This window comes from Rhinatrema bivittatum, chromosome 3, assembly GCF_901001135.1.
Source record: "Rhinatrema bivittatum chromosome 3, aRhiBiv1.1, whole genome shotgun sequence".
Lineage (NCBI taxonomy): Eukaryota > Metazoa > Chordata > Amphibia > Gymnophiona > Rhinatrematidae > Rhinatrema > Rhinatrema bivittatum.
Genome location: NC_042617.1, coordinates 24,265,088 through 24,290,334, shown reverse-complemented (window position 1 = coordinate 24,290,334; position 25,247 = coordinate 24,265,088). Strand labels below are relative to the sequence as shown.

At 44.9% G+C, this 25,247-nt stretch overlaps 1 protein-coding gene across 4 annotated transcripts in view; it reads right to left on the bottom strand.

Moving 5' to 3' along the window:
• Positions 1-10,299: 10,299 nt before the first annotated feature.
• Positions 10,300-25,247, bottom strand: part of PPP1CB (protein phosphatase 1 catalytic subunit beta) — a 253,961-nt gene continuing 239,013 nt past the window's right edge. For all 4 annotated transcript variants that reach the window (XM_029592964.1, XM_029592966.1, XM_029592963.1 and 1 more), the window contains exon 8: positions 10,300-10,545. In XM_029592964.1, the coding sequence (XP_029448824.1) occupies positions 10,441-10,545 (105 nt within the window). In that variant the 3' untranslated portion in view covers positions 10,300-10,440. The remainder of the gene's footprint in view (positions 10,546-25,247) is intronic.

The window sequence follows — 25,247 nt, the reverse complement described above, 5'->3', positions numbered from 1 at the left end:
TATGCCTGAAGAAAGGGCTGCAACCCCTGGAAAAATTCTACCCATGAAAAAGTAAAAGCGACCAGGAGGGACCTGAGGTGTACTCACTGAGCTACCTTTCCCTGCTGAGGAACCAGTTAGGGGTGTTCCAAAATCAAGCGTCCCACCTGAATCACCTTTACCCAGACCCACACTGATATGCCGTATATAACAAGCAGTGCAAAGAGAAAGATGCTAAGGCATCTTAGGCACAGGTGTCATAATAGCTGACAACGTGCTGAGCAGCAGCCGGAGGCGTACATCTGTTTTGTTTTTTCTTTTGAGATAGGTGCTTAACTAGGTGCCTAAAAATTATGCATCTAACATTTAGGTGCACACACCTAGGCGCTTGCTTAGGTGGCCAAAAATTAAGCACACAAAAAACTTAAGTGCACAGTACTTGTGTGCATAGGTAAGCATGCAGCCACTACGTGTCGTTTAACGTGGGTGCATAGGTAAGCGTGCGGCTACTATGTGTCATTTAATGTGGGGGCACAACCTGGACGCACCGCGAGGAGCACACACTGGACTGAAAAACCTGTAGAGGGCAGCTTTGAAAGTGCGCAAAAAAACATTGTGGCCTACCACATGGCACGCAGCAAAAAGCCTTGGAACGGGGCCTAGCCTAAGGAGGCTACTCAACCTGCCAGACTACCCACATCCCTCAACCTCCCACAGAGCAGAACAAATGTCAGACTGGCACGCCAAGCACAGAAACCAGGGTAAGAGGAAACCCTGTATATATCAAAAAACCTCTTGCTAACTCTCTCGTATTTTTTTTTTAACTTACTGGAGCTCATCCGTACCTGGCTGAGCACAGACAAGGTCTCCAGCTGTGAGGGGAGAGGGCATGTGCTGTCACTGCCATGCTCAGCTTCCTGCACCAGCTGCCTTTCAGCTACTCAAGCAGCTAAGGCCACACTGGCAAAACCAGCTACCGGCCCAAGGCACACCTCTGAGGGACCACCGAAATCACCTCAGGAATTCTCAACTGGGGGAGGAACCATTTGGTATCGCCGCAAGAAAGCAGGGCAAATTTTATCCTTAATTCTCCTTTATTTTAAAATGAAGCAATCCCCAGTGCCATTTGCTGGAGATGGAGAATACTGGCAGGCTGATGTGACGTCAGTTTACTCCGTCTCCATCTGCTGGTAGGAATGCATAACCCACTTGTTCTAGATTCATCTGATTGAACACTAAGAAAACAAGTTTTATCATAACTCCCTTCTTGAAGAGGGCATGTGAGGTGTGCATGCATGGTGGATTGCAGCTAATTATAAGCATAGCATATCCCAAATAGTCCACCTTACAAAGGGTAAAATAATGACAAATACAACAGTCTTGTAGTTGTAGATAAGGGAATTGTGTCCCATAATTTTGAGGGAAGCAGACCTAAAATCTTAAAAGCACTGATGTCTTGTTATGCAATACAAAGCAACCATCTTGGTTAATGCTATTAATCTAGCCATCAAGGGCATATATAGAGTATTAAATAAAATTGTCAAACATGGCAATTTGATCTAACTCTTGTGTTCCTTTGCATCTTGCTTTTCTTAACACTTGCATGGTACCAAAGTCAGCCTCCTTTTGAAGTTCACAGAATGTATTCAAGTTCAATTGGAAATTGGTCAGTGGCACACAATATTGGAACTATTTTCTGCATTTTCAGCTGCATTTTTTTTTGTCTGTTACATCTTTTGGCATTTAAGGGTCTCCACTTTCTCCATGCCATCTACGGAACAGTCATGGCCTGCTAAATCTAGTCATCGATGACATTCTTGTGATTTCCTCCTTTGCCATAATGTCCAGCTCTCTAGGATCAATCTTAGCAGTTAGAGTGGGAATTAGAACAGTCTTCAAAATAATCACCCATGACAGCACTATGACCAGTTTCTAGATCTTGGCCAATCATGCCATAGATTGATGCATGCTTATTATGTAAAAGCAGCCAGGCTAATTGTTCAAATAGTATAAGCCATTTAATTTTGATGTATCAGTGCTACCTTTGGAAGCATGATAAGCAATCGTTATCTCTTGTGCTGCTCTCATACATTTCCCACTCTCACAGCAGCCAGATCCTTCGACGACCTCACAGGCTTGTGAACTCTGACATTCCTCAAATGTGGACAGGTTGTGGGCTGGTACACTTTTTTTTGGTATCCAAGCTGACCTTTTGAAGTTTTCTTTTCTCTTTAGGTCTGTTCCCCCTCCCCCTTAATTGTTTGGACTATTTGAAATCTCTTTGTCTGAGCTGAATGCTCCACTGTCTCATATGAGTACCATCCGCAGCTACACCTCTCTGTTCTGCAGCTTTGACCTGCTCCGTAATGGAGGTAATATTTGATTTTTCCTCAGCTTCACCTTTATCCACATTCATCGATGTTGCTCTTGGGGGCATGAGGGTGCCTCATCACAGTTCACACTGGATTGCTAGCACCTGATCTCTTTCAAGGAGAAGTCTATCATTCCATTTGTTTCCTTACAACTTGCCTGTAATGGTCAGGCATTCTAGAGGCAGGTATTCCCCCAGCAGGACCAGTACAGGGTGCTACGGCAGAACAGGGCAGGGTCTTCTGCCTGGACTGACCACCTCCCCCTTCGGTTGAACCTGCAGGTTCTGGCAGCCAGCAGGATTGCTTTGGCAAGGTGCATGGCAGGCTGCAGCCAGGGCAGGCAGTGTTCAAGCAAGGCCAGGGTCCAGGCAGATGTCGGGCCAGGTGGATAACAGCAAAGCAACAGCAGAAGTCAGTCCAGGTCAGTAACAGATCAGTCAAAGGGAGGCTGACTGGGAGGCAAGGCAAAGTAGTACAGGGAAATAAGGCAGGGCAGAGCAGAGCAGGAGCAAGAGCAAGGACAGGCATGACAAGAACAAGATTAAACTGGAACAGGGGTGCAAGGCAGGGTTCAAACAGGCTAGATAGGACACCAGGAAACCTAGATATATGTTAAAGACTGGGAACAGAAACTGGGTAGGCCACTGGGAGGCCTAGGCAAGGCATGGAAAGGCTAGGTCACCAGGAGACCTAGACAGGGCACTGAAAAGCTACTGGAATATGCACAGGAAACAGGAACACCACTGGGAGGCCCACAGATAACAGGACAGACAGACAAGCAAGGAACACAGGAGCAAACAGAACAAACCAAAGGTCAAAACAGGCCACACTGAGCACATGGGCAAGGCACAGACATACAGAGGGGTTAGGCCACTGGGAGACCTAGACCCACTGGCAAGAAGGGCCACTGGGAGACCCAAAGGAAGCAGGAGGGCCATAGGGAGACAGACAGGAACACAAGATTACTGCTGCCAAATGCCATAGAATGGAAAAATTCAATAAAGGGTGGTTGTCATACTTAACATGGAGACAAAACACACTCCATACCTGATTCTCCTGGAGATGCCCTGGCTGGCCAGCTGTGACCCTAATCTACTAGATATGTTCTCCTGTATATACCTCTGACAATAATGCTTGACATTTCTGTTTGCTTCTCAATCTTAATTGTACTTACTTATGATTATTCTCTTTGTGTGATCTTCGTGGTTATGTGGTTAACAGCATGGAGCGGGGAGGGTGGGAAAGGGGAATTGGTTTATATCGCTCTTATAATTCCTAGCTACTTGAAGAGGTATCGGCCTTTGGGCCCTGTTGTGCTTGGTTTGATATCTGGTTTTTTTGGAATACAATAAAAATTGCAAATTAAAAAAAAACCACATCTAATTCCCAAAACAAGGGCAAACAGGAAAAAATTCCCTCAAGGGTCCGAAACAAACAACACAATTCCTGAAAATCAGGTTTGAACCACGGTTCATAACAAAAACCAAAATATTATAGAATCATTCTGATAGATTCCCTCTGTAGAGGAGGCTAAACATTAGGTAAATCAGTCTTTTGGCAGTAGCACCCAGGCGGGATCCTGGACCGATCTTTGGTATTACAGGAATTAAAATTAACAGGTAAGAACCAATTTTCCTTTCCTGTACATACCCAGATCAGTCCAGACCAGTGGGATGTACCAAAGCCATATTACCCCGGGCGGGAACCCAAAAGACCCGCTCGCAAAACGCTCTCCTCAAAAAGCGCTTGGTCCGGATCCCTGACATCCGGACACTAATGCCTTGTCAAGGTATGCAGGGAAGACCAGACTGCGGCTCTACAAATCTCCTCAGATGACAACTGAAGCCTGGAGGATAGCTAATGTAACTCCAATATATAAAAAGGGCTCCAGGGGCAATCCGGGAAACTACAGACCAGCTAGCCTGTTCAGTGCCAGGAAAAATAGTGGAAAGTGTTCTAAACATCAAAATCTCAGAACATATACGTAGAAAGACATGGTTTAATGGAACAAAGTCAGCATGGCTTTACCCAAGGCAAGTCTTGCCTCACAAATCTGCTTCACTTTTTTGAAGGAGTTAATAAACATGTGGATAAAAGGTGAACCAGTAGATGTAGTGTACTTGGATTTTCAGAAGGCGTTTGACAAAGCTCCTCCTGAGAGACTTCTAGGAAAAGTAAAAAAAAGTCATGGGATGGGTGGCGATGTCCTTTCATGGATTACAAACTGGCTAAAAGACAGGAAACAGTAGGATTAAATGGACAATTTTCTCAGTGGAAGGGAGTGGGCAGTGGAGTGCCTCAGGGATCTGTATTGGGACCCTTACTTTTCAATATATTTATAAATGATCTGGAAAGAAATATGACGAGTAAGAATCAAATTTGCAGATGATACAAAATTGTTCAGAGTAGTTAAATCACAAGCAGATTGTGATAAATTGCAGGAAGACCTTGTGAGACTGGAAAATTGGGCATCAAAATGGCAGATGACATTCAATGTGGATAAGTGCTAGGTGATGCATATAGGGAAAAATAATCCATGCTATAGTTACACAATATTAGGTTCCATATTAGGTGCTACAACCCACGAAAGATCTAGGCGTCATAGTGGATAACATTGAAATCTTCGGTTCAGTGTGCTGCAGCATTCAAAAAAGCAAACAGAATGTTGGGAATTATTAAAAAGGGAATGGTGAATAAAACGGAAAATGAGCCTTGAGCCAAGCCCACCTACGTGCATTGATTCCAGCTGCTGATAGACAGGCGGATGTCTCAAATGAGTCGTAAGCTGCCTGTACCTCATGTTTGCCAGATTCCAGGCCTTTGGCAATAAGAGTATTTAGTGCCTGTTGTTGTTGAGGAAGGTTATCAGCAACATCCTGAACTTGTTTCCACAAGTTTCTTTGATATTGCGTCATGTAAAGATGGTAAACCGCAATTCCAGATACCAGCATGGATCCTCGAAAAACCTTTTTACCTAGGCCATCTAAAAACTTCTGTTCTTTTCCTGGTGGGGTAGAAGAGTGTGGTTTTTGTTTTCTGGCTTTTTTCTGAGCCAATTCGATGACCACTGAGTGGTGTGGCAATTGCAGTTTTTGGAAACCTGGGGTATGTTGTACCAGGTATGTTGCATCTGTTCTTCTGTTTACAGCCAATACAGAGCAAGGATGTTCCCATAATCAATGCTGTAGCTCTAGAAGCACTTCATGAATGGGTATTGCCATCACCTCCTTTGGTGCATCCACATACTGCAACCTTTCAAGAGTCTTGTGTCTTCTTCAGTAAGCAATTCAAAAGAAATTGTATCTGCCATTTCCTTTATGAAATTTGCAAATGACAAATCCTCAGGAGGGGACTTTCTCCTCTCTTCTGGTGGAGAAGGCTCTGACTGTAAATCATCTGTATCAGTGTCAGTGTCTACATACTCCCAAGGAATGTATTGAGGTTGATAATGTTCCTTAGAAGGACATGGTTTATGCTTTTGTTGGTGATGTTTTATCTTAGAAGCAGACTTCGATGGTTGAGTTGGAATCTGCTTTGGTATTAGAGGCGGCAGCAAAGGCATCAATGGGGAATCAAAAGGTCTCGATGGCCAGCATCGCCCGATGGACCGGGTCGCGAGGGCATCGATGGATCAGTGAGAGGCATCGAAGGTAATGTCGGTGTCCGGAAGTGTTGAAGGTCTGATGGCCCCGGGACGGAATCCGAGTCTCTCCCATCTTCCTCCGAAGAGCCTGGGATTGGAATCGAAGGAATCATTGGTGGATGTTTTGGCATCGATGTCGTCGATGGCTGCATCGGGGGAGCTGTCGGCGTCAGTGTCAGTGCTAGAAAAGCTCCAAGTAATGCGTCGATTTTATTCAGTAGGGGTTGAAAAATCGACGGTTCTTGTGTTGATGCCTGTATCGGTACCGGTATGGAAGGAGGCTGGAATTTTTGGAACGCCTTAACGATGGCCTGCTGGACCATGGAAGTCACTTCTTCCCTGAAGACTGGGACTAGGTCCACTGTCGCAGGAGAAGGTAAGACTGGCGCTACTAGCTCTTCCAAGACTGTGCCACCACGTTCAGTCGAACACCGATTCCCGGTGGAGAGCGCCTCGGTATCTCCGGCACAGAGGAACGTGTTGGCTCTAGTACCCAGACTCGCTTCGGCATCGGCTCAATATCCTTCAGTACCGATGTAGATGTCGTTCCCTCTGATGGATCGGATACGGAACGGTGCTGATGGCATCTTTTTTCACGATGTTCTTTAGATGTCAATGAAGACGCTATGAAAGATCCGGATGGGGGTTGGTGACGGACAGTCATCGGCCCTTTTCTTACCTCGATGTTTTTCAAGAGGGTGATAATTTCTTCGGTGACTATGTCAAAGATGACAATGGAGTGAATTTTTGAAACAGCTCCTCCATTTTATCCAACCGGGCACGCCTGCCCTTAGGTGTCATCTGGTTGCAAGTTGCACAAGCCCAGACATTGTGGCTTGATCCCAGGCATAAAACACAAACATTGCGTGGGTTGGTGATAGACATAGTTCGGTTACAATTTGGACATTTTTTTAATCCGGAGGCCATGTTGAAAAATAGGCCGGATAACTGTCGATGGTCTGCGGGTACCGAGTGAAGGTGACAGGAATCGACCGAAAAATGATTCAAAAAAGTACTCACCGATTACTATGTCAAAGGGAGACCCAAGTGATAAAGTTTGTGACTGAAAAGTTATGTTTTCCGTGAAGAAAAAGTGAGGGAAAATATCTGAGTTCCTATTATGCGATGCTTCAGCACCGCAGAAAAAAAAGACTGAAGGGAGACCTCTGTGGCTGAGAATATCATGGCATGCTCAGTGGCTTCACTGTGCCAGTCAAAAGTTTCTAGAAACTTTGACAGAAGGTTTTCCGTATCAGGGCTCCATCTGATGATGTCACCCATATGTGAGGACTATCATCCTGCTTGTCCTAGGATAAAAATAGCTCTGGAGCCGGTGGTAAAAATGAGGCAGGAAGCCTAAAAATGTCCTCTGAGGTTCTTCAGAGGTCTGCCTGGCTCTGCACCACCGGGCAGACTGATTTTCCCTGGGAGCCGCGGTGAATAGGGCAACTTGGAGCTGGGGTTTTTTTTAAAAACACAAAAAACTTACTTCTAGTAACAGAAAAAAAACCTAAGCTAAGAATAATAGAAACAAATCCCCAAAGGGGCTACTTCCCTGTACCCCAGACACTGAGGGGGAGCCTTTAGGTCGCTGAGGGAGCCAGTCCCCTGGCTATCAGGGGACCCGGAATCACATGGGCTAGCACTGCCAGGGGTTCACCCGGCTCTACCTGAGGGATGGTCCAGACACTGAACCTAGCACCTCAGGGAGCAAGAAAAATCCATCTCACACAGAGCTGCAGGTATACACGACCACCATCTGCTGGAGTCAGAGAAATACTGATGAGCTACAGCTGGCACACTTGGGATACCAGTGCCTCAAAGCTTTGTTCTGACTCCATCTTCTGGTGGGAGTGCATACCCCACTGGTCTGGACTGATCTGGGTATGTACAAGAATTTCCATTTGAGATATCTGGAGCAGCCAGTTATTAGAGGATTCAATAGCTTGCCAGTGTATAACAGCAGAAGTTATTTTGTTGCTGAAAGTAGAGTAATGCTAGTTTATATTTAATCCCTCATATGCATCTCTGGAATGTCTTGACAGCATAGGCCAGGGCTTCCCAAACTTGTCTTGGGGACCCTAGAGCCAGTCAGGTTTTCAGGATATCCACAATGAATATGCATGAGAAATTTGCATATCATGGAGATTCATCTCATACATATTCATTGTGGATATCTTGAAAACCTGACTGGCTGTGGGGGCCCCAGAACAGGTTTGGGAATCCCCGGCATTAGGCAACAGACTTGTGCTGCGATAAGTAAATTAACTTTTGAGTGGAATTAAAGATATAAACCATTCCTGTATTTCATTTCTCACCTTTGGCAAAAAGGAAGATTTCAAGTCTCCACCATGAAAAAATTACTGAAGGAATTGCTACATCATATGTACCGAAACTAAAACCCACACAATTTTCAACACTAAACTAATTTTTACACCTTTGACTCGTTTAGTAATATTAAGAGCAGTTCCTGTTTGTCCCATCAACTCTTGCAAGAGACAGATGAAGTTATTTTCATGAGACAAAAATTCAAATAGAAAAATATACATTTAAAGAATATTTTAGAAGCATCTTTGGGGGTCTTATTCCCCTTTCTTCCACAAAGGGGCTTACTACAGTGAAATAGCCAAAATACCCCAAAATAGTGGTCTTATTTCAAATCAATTCGACAACCTTTATTAATGAAAAAAATACATTTAAAATAAAGAAAAATGGAGTTAAAAAAACAAATCAGTTTCTAGACACTGGTATCAGAAATCCATCTTTTGCATTATACAACGTGCTGTTTCATATAGTTCAAATTAGCATCTTCAATTTAATAGTAATTTCAAAGATGGTTTAACATTTATTGGTGTACATTTAGAATGGTATTGTAAATCTTTAGTACTTGCATTCCCTTTCCCCAGAATCTTACAAATTTGACAATTAAAAAAATTCACAATCTTGCACCTTGCAATTTATACCTTCCTACAGACATTGCACCTTTACACTGTCATTTGCTAACATCAAGCCTTTCCAAAAGAAAACAGAAAGAATAAACTACTTTATAAACTCCTGATAATGTACAGGTATTATTGCTACTATAACATTCCACAAAGCAGAGGTCTACATACATTGTATTAAATGAAACTCCAAAGTATATAAGATTTGTGACAAGCCTCACAATTACCATTTAGCACACCAACAGGGTGATATTTTTCAATAATCTGTACCAGCCTATCCTTCACTGATCAAATATATTCACTTATATATACTCTGTTGTGTCAGCTTCCAAAGGTGGTTCTGAGAAACTACACAGGACAGCTGAATGTGCTGTAGGCAGGCAGGATGTTACTTGAAAGCTTATCTATACCTAAATATGGGCAGCAACTTGTCTATTGCCTAATTAGGAGTGTTGCCTCATATGTTCCTAAAGGGAAAACAGATACTGAATAGTTCTGGCCCCTCAGGGACATCTGAGAATAACTCATGATTATCCAAGAGACAGTGCTAAACATTTAAGTTTTACATACTTAAATTTTCCAACATTAGATTTCATTCACAAACTGTGTACATGAGACATTCTTGGCAAAGAATCCCTCAGAGAAAAAATGTGCAGCTAAAAATGATTTCTAAATGTCTAACTTGTGTAGTGCTAATTATACCCTTGAGCTAGGAGACCACATAATAAATGGCCCACAGTATAGAGCCCCCTTAAAAGTGCTATCACACACAGCGTCTAGAAAGTTATATATTGTAGGGTGCAATGTTGGTCAGAAGCCATTTAAAAAGAATCAAAAATTATCCTTACAAGTTCATTCATGTTTTGGCAGGCTGCCCGACTGGCTTGCTTTCTAGAGTGGCTCATTCAAACTTTTGTGAATTTCCTCTTCAATACCTCATGTCTGTTCATAGGAACATATTTAGTGAGCGAGAGAGATCATATATAATGGAAACAGCTTTTACTAGCCCATCAAGTAACACCCCTGGGAGAATGGTAATTTGCCAATAACCTAGCCAACAAGAATTTAAGTAATAAATACAATCAAGCAACAGTAAAAACACACTGCACAAATGGAACACTATGCTCTCATTTGGTTTAACCATTACACCAAATTTTAACTGAGATGTAGTTCAACTTTAAAACTATGAGAAAACTGAATATGTGTATCCTCAATAGATGTACTTTTGTATCTGGATTTTTACTCTTATGCTGGATATTAGAATTTATAGCTTACTTTTGTTACAATACAGAGTTGCACATCTTTTAACTAGAAAAAAAAGCATAAGATCCTTTACCCGTCTCTTTAAAGTTAAATGTATGTGACATCATAAAGGGTATCAAATGACTAAATTTTCTTTTTTTTTTCTTTTTTTTTTTTTTTTTTTTACAGTGTACACGCATTAGATAACATGGAGTTTTGTCCTGGACATTGATCAGGTAGAGCTCCTCTACAGTTCCTTTCTTCACCTCTTCTTTGGTGGATTAGCTGTGCGAGGTGGGGTCACAGGACGTCCAGAATTCAATCCACCATACTGGTACTTTGCTTTCTTTTCAGATGGCTTCAATATCTTAAAAAAAATATACATACATCTTGTGAGATATTTAAGTAAAACCTGATTCTTCCCATAAATGCAAATCTTAACTATGTATTCATTTTACTTTTGAAAGATACTCTTCTCTTGCTACTATCAGAGCTTGCCTCAGTACCACACACAACTTTAAGGACCGGGAGAGTTCAGAAGCCCATTACTCCTTTCATGTCTCACCCTTATTTGTTCATTTTATTTCTTTAATCTTTCCCTCTCTGCCCCAAACATGTCATAACTCAGACAGCGGTAACAAGACTACAACCAATAACCCAGTAAAAATCATGAGCCAGGAAAAGTGCTTTAGGTCTCTTGCACACTGGCAAGGTTCCACAGTGGGAGTCACCACCCAGGAAAAAGATCTAGGTGTCATCAGGATAACATGTTAAAATCCTCTGCCCAATGTGCGGAAGTGGCCAAGAAAGCAAACAGAATGCTAGGAATTATTAGGAAAGGAATGAAGAATAAAACATTGCTCCATGGTGTGACCATCTCAAATACTGTGTGCAATTCTGGTCTCCATATCTCAAAAACACGTAGCGGAATTAGAAAAAGGTACAGAGAAGAATGACCAAAATGATGAAGGGGATGGAACGATTACCCTATGAAGGAAGGCTAAATAGATTAGGGCTCTTCAGCTTGGAGAAGAGAAGGCTGAGGGGAGATATGATAGAGGTCTATAAAACAAATGGATTGGAATGGGAAAACATGAATCTGTTTATGCTTTCAAAAAGTACAAAGAGGGGACATGCAATGAAGTTACCAGGTGAATAATTTAAAACAAATGGAGAAATTACTTACCTGATAATTTCGTTTTCCTTAGTGTAGACAGATGGATTCAGGATGTGCATCTCCTTATGGGGATTGCCATGCATTTTGGAAGGAGAACTTTAAATTGAGGAATGAAAGTCCTGCTCTCCTGCAGTGATACCTAAAGGTCTCTCCCCCAGTTGAGAAATTCCTGAGGTGATTTCCATGGTCCCTCAGAGATGTGCCTTGGTCTGGTAGCCAGTTCCCAGCATGGCAAAGCTGCTTCTGCAGGTGAAAGGCAACGGGTGCAAGAGGTTGAGTGTGGTGGTGATGGCTGCTTTTTCATGGGTGGAATTCTTTCAGGGTTTACAAGCCTTTGTACAGGCGCAGTCCTTCATTTCACCCTCTCCTGTCAGGTTAGACCCTCAGCCGGTGGGCCCTCCCTCTCCCAACCCTACCGTTAAGCGCCCTGGCATGCCTCGGTTTGTCACGGGTAATCCAGGTGGGGACATAGATGAGGCAGATCCCGATTCTTTGGAAGATGGGGAAATTCCTCCTGGTTTGGAGCTGTATCGAACCATGTTGCGGTTCTTTCATAATGATGAACTACCAGCCCTGATTTCCCAGACCTAAAAGATGCTGGGAGTACCTGGGACAGAGTCTGTCAGAGCAGAGGAAGCATCCTATTTTGGTTTTATGTAAAGTCTCTTGCTTTTTTTTGTTTTGGAGGTCATTCAAGAATTGATTGATCTTGAATGGAACACCCTGGAGGCAAGTTTCAAAGGGGGTCAGGCATGGGAAGGATCCAGCTGCGAAGGAACGTTTGCATTTTTCCAAAGTAGATGCACTTGTCTGCGCAGTTTCTAAACAGACAACTAACCCCGTGGAGAGAGGAGCAGCCGTGAAGGATGTGCCTGATAGGTGGATTGAGTCTATCCTTAAGCAGGCCTTTGATGCAGTGGCTATGACCTTGCAGACTGCTTCATGTGCTCTTGTGGCACATTCTTGCTTGCTTCTCTCTTAGGTGGTGGATGATTCAGGGGTGCATATCAGCCATTATGGAACCCACTGCCACTTTTGTGGCAGACGCCGGCTGTGATTTAGTCTGTACCTCAACCAGAGAAGCGGCTTCGGTGGTAGCAGCTAGATGTAAGCTATGATTACGGAATTGTCAGCTGACATAGCCTCCAAGGATTATCTTACAAAAATGTCCTGTAAAGGCTCCTTGTTTGAGAGCGAGTTGGAAAAGCTGGCAAGTAAGTGGGGCGAATCTCCAGGTCCCAGGTTACTGGAGGAGTGAGGTAATCAAATTTGCAGATACAAAATTACTCAGAGTAGTTAAATCACAAGCAGATTGTGATAAATTGCAGGAGGACCTTGTGAGATTGGAAAATTGGGCATCCAAATGGCAGATAATTTTTTTTTTAATTTTATTTTTATTGAAATTTCAAATATATTACAGAACTGTATGTTCAAGGCAGATGAAATTTAATGTGGATAAGTACAAGGTAATGCATATAGGGAAAAATGACCCTTGCTGTAGTTACACGATGTTAGGGTCCATATTAGGAGCTACCACCAAAGAAAGATCTAGGCATCATAGTGGACAACACATTGAAATTGTCGGTTCAGTGTGCTGTGGCAGTCAAAAAAGCAAACAGAATGTTGGGAATTATTAGAAATGGAATGGTGAATAAAACGGAAAATGTCATAATGCCTCTATCGCTCCATGGTGAGTCCGCATCTTGAATACTGTGTGCAATTCTGGTCACCACATCTCAAAAAGATATAGTTGCGATGGAGAAGGTACAGAGAAGGGCGACTAAAATGATAAAGGGGATGGAACAGTTCCCCTTTGAGGAAAGGCTGAAGAGGTTAGAGATATTCAGCTTGGAGAAGAGACGGCTGAGGGGGGATATGATAGAGGTGTTTAAAATCATGAGAAGTCTAGAACGGGTAAATGTGAATCGGTTATTTACTCTTTCGGATAATAGTAGGACTAGGGGGCACTCTATGAAGTTAGCATGTGGCACATTTAAAACTAATCTGAGAAAGTTCTTTTTCACGCAACGCACAATTAAACTCTGGAATTTGTTGCCAGGGGATGTGGTTAGTGCAGCTAGTGTGGCTGGGTTTAAAAAAGGATTCGATAAGTTCATGTAGAAGTCCATTACCTGCTATTAAGTTGACTTAGAAAATGGCCACTGCTATTACCAGCAGCAACATGGGACAGACAGGTTTTGGTAACTTGCCAGGTTCTTATGGCCTGGTTTGGCCTCTGTTGGAAACAGGATGCTGGGTTTGTTGGACCCTTGGTCTGACCCTGTATGGCATGTTATGTTCTTAGTGAACCACTAAAAATTTCCTCCCATATATTAATCTTACATACCCACTTAAAGTTATTTTACCCTTCAACTATAAAGAATTACTTCCATTTTATTCTCTCAGATTTTTTGCATTTTCTATTTATTATGCATTCAAAATGAACATGAAAGAAGAAAACATTTATCACAGTATATTCCCTACAGAAATAAAATTAGGAAAGAAAAAACAGAAGGAATAAAACAAATCAAAATGTGACATTCAAGAACTCAAAGTATTGTTGGAGGGAGGGGGGGATGTCAAAACTAGCCAATCAGGAAACAAATTACCTAGGAATACTATAGAACAAAAAAATTTAATTATGAACTCACAGTTATGCTATCTCAAAAAAAAAAAAAAAAAATCTCCCCTTAAGGGCAGAAGGACTATCAGAAGAATTATCCTTAAGAAAACATTTTAACTGTGCTGGTTCAAAAAGATCTCTTACCCTCATATTTATTATATACTTTAAGGGAACCTTCACAAAGAAATCTGCCCTGACAGACATCATATAGGCTCTTTCATTTCAAAAACTCTTCTTTTAAGTGGCCTTAGAAATATTTGGGAACACCTTTAATCTTTGGCCATAATGGAGAAATTACTTACCTGATAATTTCATTTTCTTTAGTGTAGACAGATGGACTCAGGACCAATGGGTATAGTGTACTCCTGATAGCAGTCTGAGATGGATCAGATTTCAATCTGTCAGCCCTAGTACATATACCCCTGCAGGAAGTGCAGCTCTTCAGTATTCTCCTCGAAAAGCAATTGTGGATATATGTACGACTGAATAATTTGAATAACTTGGATAACTTGATTAACTTTATAATTTGGTTAACTTGATTAATTTGAACTGGTTGAATTGGTTATAGCTGGAGACCGCCAGTGCCCTCAACCGAGAAAAGTCGACACCTGGTAGGATGTGTGTCCTAGTTGGAGGAAAGCATGGCTTACCAGAGAATCACTCGCTCTTGGGAATGTCACTCGAGAATTCCATGAATAGCGGCAGCCATGGGTGGGATGCTGAGTCCATCTATCTACACTAAGGAAAACGAAATTATCAGATAAGTATTTTCTCCATTTCCTAGCGTGTAGCAGATGGACTCAGGACCAATGGGATGTATAAAATCTACTCCCGAACCGGGTGGGAGGTTGCCCATGGCCCACTTAGTACTGCCCTTGTGAATGCTGTGTCCTCTCGAGCCTGAACATCCAGGTGGTAAAACCTGGAGAAGGTGTGGATAGAGGACCATGTCGCCGCCCGACAGGTCTCGGCGGGTGACAGCATCTTGGTTTCCGCCCAGGACACTGCCTGGGCTCTAGTGGAATGGGCCTTGACTTGTAAAGGCAGTGGCTTGCCTGCTTCTACGTAGGCCGCCTTGATGACTTCTTTGATCCAGCGGGCTATGGTTGCTCGCGAGGCCACTTCCCCTTGCTTCTTCCCACTGTGAAGGACGAATAGATGATCCATACGGATTCCAACCTTTCCAGGTATTGGACCAGAAGTCTTCCAACGTTGAGGTGGCGTAGACTGCGAGACTCTTCCGAATTCTTATGCACATCTGGTGATGGTAGTGAGATGGTTTGGTTTAGATGGAAGTGAGAAACCACTTTGGGGAGGAAGGACGGGACCATGCGTAACTGGATGGTTCCCGGGGTGAGTGAGGAACGGCTCCCAGCAGGACAGTGCTTGTAGCTTGGAGATACGACTGGCCGAACAGACTGCCACCAGGAAGGCTGTCTTCAATGTTAATAGTCGGAGAGACAGGCTGCAAAGAGGTTTGAAGGTGGCTCCTGCAAAGAAATCTAGGACCAGGTTGAGGTTCCAAAGGGGCACCAGCCACTTTAGGGGTGGTCGGATCTGCTTGGCTCCTTTCAGAAAGCAGGAGATATCCGGGTGAGAGGCTAGGCTGCCGCTCTCACTCTTGCTTTCGTAGCATGACAATGCGGCCACCTGTACCTTGATGGAGTTGAGACAATCCCTTCTATAGTCCGTTCTGCAGGAATTCCAAAATCGCAGGAATTTTGACTGAACATGGAACAATGTCACGGTCCTCACACCAGGCTTCGAATACTCTCCAAATCCTTATGTATGTTAGGGATGTGGAGAACTTGTGTGCTCAGAGCAGGGTGTCAATTACTGCCCCCGAGTATCCGCTCTTCCTCAGGTGAGTCCTCTCAATGGCCAGGCCTTAAGAGAGAACTGAGCTGGGTCCTTGTGGAGGATCGGCCCTTGTTGGAGCAGGTCTCTGTGTGACGGTAACGGGAGGGGGCTCCCTGTCAGCAGCCTTCACATGTCTGCGTACCATGGTCTTCTTGGCCAGTCCGGGGTCACTAGAAGTACTGGTCCCCTGTGGTGTTCTATCTTGTGGATGATTGCGCCCAATAGGGGCCACGGTGGGAAGGCGTATAATAAGGTTTCCTGTGGCCAGGTCTGTACCAGGGCATCGATTCCCTGGGACTGAGGTTCCCGCCTGCAGCTGAAGAAGCTGGGCCCTTGGGCATTGGACCGGTTTGCCAGGAGGTCCATGGATGGTGTTCCCCAATGGTTTACTATCAATTGGAATGCTGTGGTCGACAGCCTCCATTCTCCTGGGTCTAGAGACTTTCTCTGCTGAGGTAATCCACTGCAACGTTGTCTTTCCCCGTGATGTGGGCGGCAGAGAACTCTTGAAGGTTTGCTTCCGCCCAGGACATTAGGGGGTCTATTTCCAGAGACACCTGTTGGCTTCTGGTTTTTCCCTGATGGTTGATGTAGGTCACTGTTGTGGCATTGTCAGACATTACTCTGACTGATTTGTCTTGGAGTCTGTGACCGAACCGTAGGCAGGCTAGTCTGACTGCCTGGGCTTCTAGGCGATTGATGTTCCATCCCGACTCTTCTTTGTTCCATTGCCCCTGGGCGGTTGGTTCCTGGCAGTGTGCTCCTCATACTCGTAGGCTAGCATCCGTGGTGAGCAGGATCCAGGTTGGTGAAGATAGTCTCACTCCCTAGCCACCATCGTAGTTAGGTCCGAACTTTGTCCGGGAGCTGAAGACGTACGGTGTAGTTCTGGGACAGCAGATTCCAGCATGATAGTAGTAAGCACTGTAGGGGTCTCATGTGAGCTCTTGCCCATGGCACTACTTCCAGTGTGGATGCCATGAGGCCGATGACTTGGAGGTAGTCCCATGCCATGGGACAAAGCTCGCTCAACAGGGTTCACAACTGGGTCATCAGTTTTGATCTTGTCGGTGTCAGGATGACCTTGTCTTGTTTGGTGTCGAACCAGACTCCCAAGTATTCTAGAGATTGGAAGGGCTGCAGATAACCCTTGTTTGTGTTGACCACCCACCCGAGGCTCTCCAGTAGAGTTTTGACTGTTTGTTGCCTGGTGACTTTCCTCTGGGGATTTTGCCCTGATCAGCCAATCGTCTAGATAAGGGTGTACGAGGATTCCTTCCTTCCTCAGTATTGCTGCCACTACCACCATGATCTTGGTGAACGTCCAGGGTGCTGTGGCTAACCCGAGTGGTAGTGCCCGGAACTGGTAGTGACAGTCCAGGATCGTGAAGCGTAGAAAACGCTGATGCTCTTGATGGATCGGAATGTGTAGGTAGGCTTCCAACAGGTCCAGGGATGTAAGGAACTCGCCTTGTTGTATCGCCCTTATTACCAAGCGTAGGGTTTCCATGTGGAAGCAAGGAATCTTCAGGTGGCGGTTGACCGACTTGAGGTCCAGGATGGGCCAGAACATTCCTTCTTTCTTGGGAATGATAAAATAGATGGAATAATATCCAGTATTTATTTGCTGTGCGGGCATCGGTTTTATAGCCTCTAAGGCTAGCAATCTGGTCAGTGTAGCTTCCACTGCCATCCTCTTGGAAGGGTCGTGGCAGGGGGATTCCACAAACTTGTCCGGAGGGAGGTGGTGGAAATCCAGGTAATATCCTTCTCAAATGATGGCTAGGACCCACTTATCTGAAGTTCTCTCGATCCATCTTTGGTAGAATAAGGCAAGCCTGCCCCCTATGGCTTCTTCCTTTGGATGGGTCGGCTGATTTTCATTGTGGGGTGCAGCTGGGACCTGGGCCTGAGCCGGCTCCCCTTTTGTTGTGCTTGTTCCGAAAGGACTGGCTCCTGCCTGTGGGGCGAGCCGCTTGATATGTGCTTCTGTATGGGTTGAAGCGCTGTGATCCTCTACCCGGTCGCTGGTTTCTCTTATTCCTGTCCTCCGGTAGCTGCGGCAGTGGGGATTTGCCCCATTTGTTGGTTAGTTTCTCTAGTTCGCTTCCGAACAGACGGGTTCCCTTGAAGGGCATCCTTGTGAGTCTCATTTTGGAAGATGCATCGGCCGACCAGCTTCAGAGCCAGAGTTGTCTTCTGGCTACCATGGCTGATGACACTCCTCTAGCTGCGGTGTGCACCAGATCAGAAGCGGCCTCCGTGAGGAATGATACTGCTAGTTCCAGGGCTTCCCCAAGAGTGTTGTTCCTGGTCTGTGATAAGCAGGCACGTGTCACCACGGCACAGCAGGCCGCGATCTGTAGAGACATAGCGGAGATGTCGAAACACTGTTTGAGGATGGATTCCAGACATCTGTCTTGAGCATCCTTGAGTGCTGCTCCTCCCTCAACTGGGATAGTAGTGCGCTTCGAGACCACGCAGACCATGGCATCCACTTTCGGACATGCCAGGAGATCTTTGGCAGCTGGGTCTAGAGGGTACATGGTTGCCAGGGCACGCCCCCCTTTGAACGCAGTCTCCGGGGCATCCCATTCCAGGTCATTTAGTTGCTGGACGGCTTGTAATAGTGGAAAATGACGGGAGGTCTGATGGAGTCCCTCTAGTAGGGGATTCGTCTTAGGTTCCCCCAAGGCTTGTGCCTGGGAGAGTGAGCTCTTTCAAGCTGTGTGTGACCAGGTCTGGAAGCTCGTCCTTGGTGAAGAAGCGCCTCATGGTTCAGAGGGCTCTATCCCAGAGGGAGTTCCCCTTCCTCCAGAGGTTCTGATTCCTCATCTGAGTTGTCCGTGTCCCCGAAGGTGGGGCTTCTGGGCAGTGGAATCACTTCCCTGGGCATAGAGGGTCCCGGGATGTTGAGGTTGTGGCCTTATTATCAGAGGCCCGGTTGCATGTGGACGAAGGTATGCAGGCTTTTGAAGAATTCCACCCAGGAGATAGATGCTGGGTCTAAATTAAGAGGCGCTGTGTCCTTGGGGAGCCTCGATTGAGGGCGGGTCCTGCTGGGAGATGCAAGGTCCAGCATACTGTTCGAGAAGCTGGAACCCGGTACCAGCTGGGGAGGGCCATGGGCTGGATCCCCCAGGGCCTCCTCACAATGTATACACAGGGCCGTGGCCTCCTCATGCTGTGCAGCTCTAATGTGGCATACTGGGCAAAGGCCCTGAGCTTCTTTTCCGGTGGTGCCATGGCTTGTGCGCATAAAAAATACAGGGCCCGGGTGGCTTAGTTATGCGCTCTGGTGCATTGAAGTTGTGCGTGTAGGATTAGTACGCGCTCGGGGAGATGTGCGCGCTGTTGTGCGCACAGATCGAAGTTATGCACCCGGCACAGTAAGCGCGTGGCTATGCGTGTCGCTTGTGCGCATTGTACTTGGGCGCGCGACGTTGTGCGCACGGATCGGGGCGGCAGACAGATCAAAATGGTGACTGCGAGCACATGGACTATATGGCGAGCACCTCGGAGGGTCTCCATGTGGGAGGACCCTCGGATCTAACCGCGGTCTAGCCCTGCTAGGGCAGATCAACCCGGTGTCACTGGTCCCGGCTGGCTACCTGTGCGACTCCTCGAGCTTCAGAGGCCGGAGACTATTAAATAGATTTCTACCTTACCTTGTCTCGGCGCTTCCCAGTCTCGTTCCAGGCGGTCTCCGGCTGCGGGGGAGAAGGAAAATACCTTCACCGCCATGCTTGAGGTTGCACCCGCTGCTTCTCAGCCTCACCTGATGTCAGGGACTAGGTCCTCACCGAGGGTCTGCCACCAGACCGAGGCTTACCTCCGAGGGATCGCGGAAATCACCTCGGGAATTCTCAACTGGGGGAGGGACCCAATGGCTGTCACCGCAGGAGAGCGGAGCTCGTCTGTAGAGGTAAGATTTCTTGTTTTGGTTTTCTTTACTAAATTACTCTACCGCTGTGCTAGCGTGCATAGAGTCCCGAACTGCTATGGAAACAGAAATACTGAAGAGCTGCACTTCCTGCAGGGGATATGTACCAGGGCTGATGTCAGTTGAAATCTGATCCTTCTCCAACTATCAGGAGTACACTATACCCATTGGTCCTGAGTCCATCTGCTACACGCTAGGAAATCTCTATTTTTGAAAAACAGCCCGCATCAAATCTTTGTCCAGATCAAGATACCAAGTGATTCTGGAGATGATCTCATGAGAAATTTCAAGCAGCTCTGAAACATTTAAACTGTCCAGAGAACAGTGTGTCCATGACCCCTTGCTTGACAATTTAAATTGTAAACTCCCCCCACCCCCCTGAAAACAGAAGAAACGGATTCAGTTGTGAATTTTAAAATCTCCAATACTACTTTAGCATATCACGTGGTGAAAAAAAACAGCCAGCAGAAAATGAATAAAGTGTGAGCTCCTGTATCTGCCCAAGTTCCATAAAAACTCAATCTTATTTTGCTAGAACAGTCCAGATATGTGGGATTAAACCACCCTACAAGTAGATGCAGACAGAATACAACCTCTCTGTGACATCACTGGTACATAGGATGGTGCAGTACAGGCAACTGTCGGTATTCTGGGTCTCCAGCAGATGGCAGCATGTTCTGGACTGGTGCAGTAGGATTCTCAGTTCCCAGGTTTTGGCCAATAGCCTCACATGGTAAGAGAACATTCACAGTTTCTGCTCCTAGGGCAATAGTGTTTAGATATCCCCTTGTGGAGCATACTTTGGGTCAGGCTCTCAGATTTCCCTGCAGGACCTGGATGAGCTTAGGGTTCTGAGGACTAGCTCAGAAGTGGGGGCTTTCCACCTTGAGACCCACCTCCCTTTTTCTCTATTTGGCTCCTGCCTTGGGCTTCTTAAAAGATGTTGGGGGAGGATGGTTTGTGAAATCAAGAGAAAATCAGCAGGAGCTAAGAGGGAGCAAGCTGACTGGCAGCCATGCACAGAACTCAAAAATAGGCATGTGGACTGAGGATGGTTTGGGGCCTTAGACCACTGCATGTGAGAATGCCATCTTTCAGATCACCTTCTCCCCTCCTTGGTGTGCTGTGGCCTTCCTACTGTGAAGGCAACAGTTCTCATTTGTTTTCTATGCAGGCCAGGATTGAGTGCTGAACACCCCTAGCAACATGGGGATGCCTGAGCAGGGCCACTGGTGCAGTAGTTGTGGAAGCCAACATGTGAGCAGTGCAGCTGGCTCTTATTGGCCTGCATATGATAGGGGATCCATTACCTTCATTGGGGAGATAGCTGGGAGAGGGTCTGGCTATCTGTGACTGATAATCTGGTAGATTCAGAGGTTCAAGAGGAGGTAGGATTTTTTGGAAATAGCCTCCTCTGTTGAGGGTTGCACAATGGTAGGAATGACCGCCATCTTGAATTTTCCTCACAGCTCATTCCTGTTCAGTGTCTCCTAATTGTGCTAATTCTGGCCCTATTGGGCCCCTGGTGTTATCCCCAAAAGAGTAGAGCAAGAGTCCCTTCAGACCCCCTACCTCCTCCCATCATGTGGGGGGGGAGGGAAGAGACTTGGCCTAGTGAAAAAACAATTTGTCATCTGTACAATATAGAGGCCTGGGGGGATGGGGGCAGGAGCTAGGGACCAGGGGAGCTATCCCTAGCCTTCCTTCTCAGGAGGATGTTCAGTTGCTTAATATTCTCAGTTGGCTAGGGAAGTGTTGCAATTTAAAGTGGTGGGAGGGTTGTCCTCTGCAAGGTCTCCCCCCAGATTCTGAGGAGGAGCTGGAGGTGGACATCCCTTTAGGTCCCTGGAATAGGAGAATTGTCCTCAGAGAGATGACTGTCATTCATTTATTCCATAATGAGGAAGTTATTTCTCTCATCTCCCAGGTGGTTACATCCCTCCCAATGTTGAATTCTAAGGTTGAGAAGGCTCTGTAGTTTATCCCATCCTTTGGGAGTCTATAAGCTGTTAAAAACATTCCAGCTCCATAAGATGGAAGGAATATTTCTGTCAGAATAAGTGTCCACTGAAGGGGTCAGGAGAAGGAGCTTGGAGTTCAAAGTTGTTTAGCCCATAATCAAGCTTTAGCTGCTGCTACTGAAAGTCTGAGAATATCTTTTTCAGATGCTCAGGTTAATGCCTTTGATTCAGCCCTGACCTGCAAGACCAGTACCTTGACTGAAGGGGGCATGTCCTTTAAGGACAGGCAGGGCAGGAAAAGTCAGTCATTCTTGAAGCATGCCTTCACTTTCACAGCCTTGACAATTCAGATCTCCATTTATGGGGGGTATGTGGCTTGTGCAGTATTGTGCTAGGTGCAGCTGCTCTTGCCAAGTCAGGAGGCTGCCCAGTTAGAATCAGGCAATGCCTTTTTGGCAGACTTACTATATGCAAACAAAAAAAGGCACAGGTACCCAATGAATACAGTATGTCAAAGAAACCACTTTTTTTTTTTTTTAAAGTAAACTTCAAGAAATAAGACTGTTTAAGAGGAAAAAGACCAGAAACCAGTAGGCAACCAAGTACCTAAAGCAGTTGGCCTTCTTAATCACGAATCTAAATCACCTCCATTTTGTAGTGACTAAACCTGTGAAGTTACCTTAAATATGAAGGAATTTGTACATCTACTAAAGATTTATCGATTAAATTATAGCTCTTGTTCATCTAGCTTTGCAATTTATGTAGTATTGTGACCATGTAAATAAAACAGGAAAAACAACCAGGTATTTTTGAATTAGAATATCTTAACACAGGAGTTGTTTCAAAACACAACATATGCAGGCACCTATAAGTAGATCACTGCATAACAAGCTCACAAATTCAATGATTTAAGATTTATCATCACTGAACTAGTCCATTCACATTTGAGAGGGGGCAATCGAGAGAAGATGTTACCACAGCGAGAACAATGGTGGATTTATTTAGCAACAGCAGACGTGTTGGGACTTAATAGTGATACAGAATGGGGACATTTTCTCTAAACAACATCTTTAATGTAGTGTTTGGACTGTATATAAAATTTTACAAGTGTAAGTAAACACCAAGCAGAAACTACAAATTGAGGCTTGAAAGGCTGATCACTCAATATTAGCATTTTGCATTACATCACTCAGTAACCAATTGGAAAGTAGATTTTTCAAGCAACTTCTTTGCTTTCAGTTTAAAAGGTCTCAGCATCTGCTCTGCCATTCTTTTCCACATAAGCTATTACACCCTCTTGGTTGTATTCACAGCAGTTTAAGTCAACATCACTGTCACAGTCTGCTTTTCTCTCATTTAATACACTCTATTGTATGTGCAGTATTAGGTACTTTTGTTATTTTTCTCTTTTTTTAAAGTTTGTTTAGGCAATCACCCCCTGCTCTATACCTCCCTCAACAATAACGGTGAAGTGACTGACTTGATTCTCAAAGTACCGGGCACCTTTAGGGGCAATCGCTGAGAGAAAAAGAGACCAAAAAGACCAAAACACTTCGCGCTGAAACTGAGAATGCTGTGAACTCAGGGATGAAGAGACCCACCCCCCCTGACGTCATCACGCTCAGCGGCGAGCCAGTAAACGGCCACATTCCACCAGGCAGTGGTGCGGAGGGGCAGCCCACCAGTACCGGGCACCTTTAGGGGCAATCGCTGAGAGAAAGAGAGACCAAAAAGACCAAAAAAATTGAAAAAACGCTTCATGCTGAAACTGAGAATGCTGTGAACTCAGGGATGAAGAGACCCGCCCCCCCCCCCCTTGACGTCATCACGCTCAGCGGCAAGCCGATAAACGGCCACATTCCACCAAGCGTCGCACGCCGAAGGGGTGCGCCAAAGGGGTGCGCCAAAGGGGCACTCCCCTTTGTGCACCCCTTTGTGCTACGCTTATTTTAATTCCCTTAAGTTTTCCTTTGTTAATTAACCTTTTTCATAGTGTTTAGTAATCCTTTGTTTATTAAATATGTTCAATGTATTTGACTTAGGAAACCTATTTTCCTGCATACTCTGTTTTTAATGTAAACCGGTATGATTTGTATCTGATACAAGAATGTCGGTATATAAAAATGCGAAATAAATATATATATATTTTTTCTTAAGGCATTTTTTAAGAAAGTAACATTAACACATGAGCTGAAGAAAATATTCAAAGGCAATAATTGGATGTCTTATCAGTTAAAAGGAAGTTATACATAATCATGTGTGCTGAAGAAAAAAGACACACAGTAAGGACCCTTATGTTTGCCCATATGTTTGCTGCATTATTTATCTTTTATTTTTTATCTATTCATTTTAATTCTATTTTTTCCTTTAACACGTGACTATAATCAGTTTTAAGATATGAGTACACACAGACACCAAGCTGTTCTTCTTTTGATTATCATACTATATAGGCACACCTCATTCACTGGATATGAACTACGTGATTTCCTTTGTGACTACAGAATATTCTGAACAGGTATCATGAACATTAATGTCACAGTATGCACCAGTAGTCACATTATGTGATTGATACATACCCATTGATTTTTACCTGTATATGCACATGCAATGTATTTATTTATTTTTTTTATTTTTTTGTGTTTTACTGTGATGTCAACACCTATATTTGTTTTTAAATATTTTTATGCTTATGTTTTATGTATGCTTTAATTATAGTAACCCCTGAGGCAGCTCTAACCAAGAGCAAAACTCGGCCAGAGTCAGGCTGATACACTGTGAGAATAAAGTTCTTTGACTTGCTTGTAACTCCAGGAAATTGATCTGGTGTTTGGCTTCCTCTGGAGACCAGGACCCTTGAGTTTGTAAATTGGCAACATGTGCTCCCCAGCCGATGTTGGAGGCATCTGTTGTAAGGGTTATTTGAGGATCTGGAGCTTGAAAAGGAAGGCCTTGAAGGAGATTGGCCTGATTCTTCCACCAAGCTAGAGGAAGTGGGTTGGTTATGTGGACAACAGCTGATAGTGGTTGAGATGACTAAATCCACTGTGACCTTAGAGTCCACTGTAGGATCCTCATAGCGAGACGAGCCATAGGAGTGATGTGTACTGAGGACGCCATGTGTCCTAGCAGGACTAGAAAGTGACGTGCAGTGGAGCGTTGTCGAGACTGCAGCTGATGGGCGAGAGAGGAGATGAGAGCTCGTTCGAGGAAGAAATGCCTTAGCTTTGAAGGTGTCCAAGTCTGCTCCTATGAACGACAGGGTTTGCGATGGGACCAAGCTGGACTTTGGATAATTGATGAGAAACCCTAGAGAGATCAGGGTGTGCAAGGTGAGACATAGGGATGTCAGAATAGCTTGCTGTGTGGGAGCCCTGATCCACCAATTGTTGAGGTAGGGGTAGACATGGACACCTTGAGTTCTGAGGAACGCTGCTATTACTACGAGGCACTTGGTGAAGACTTGTGGAGCAGAGGCTAGGCCGAATGGTAGCACTCGATATTGGTA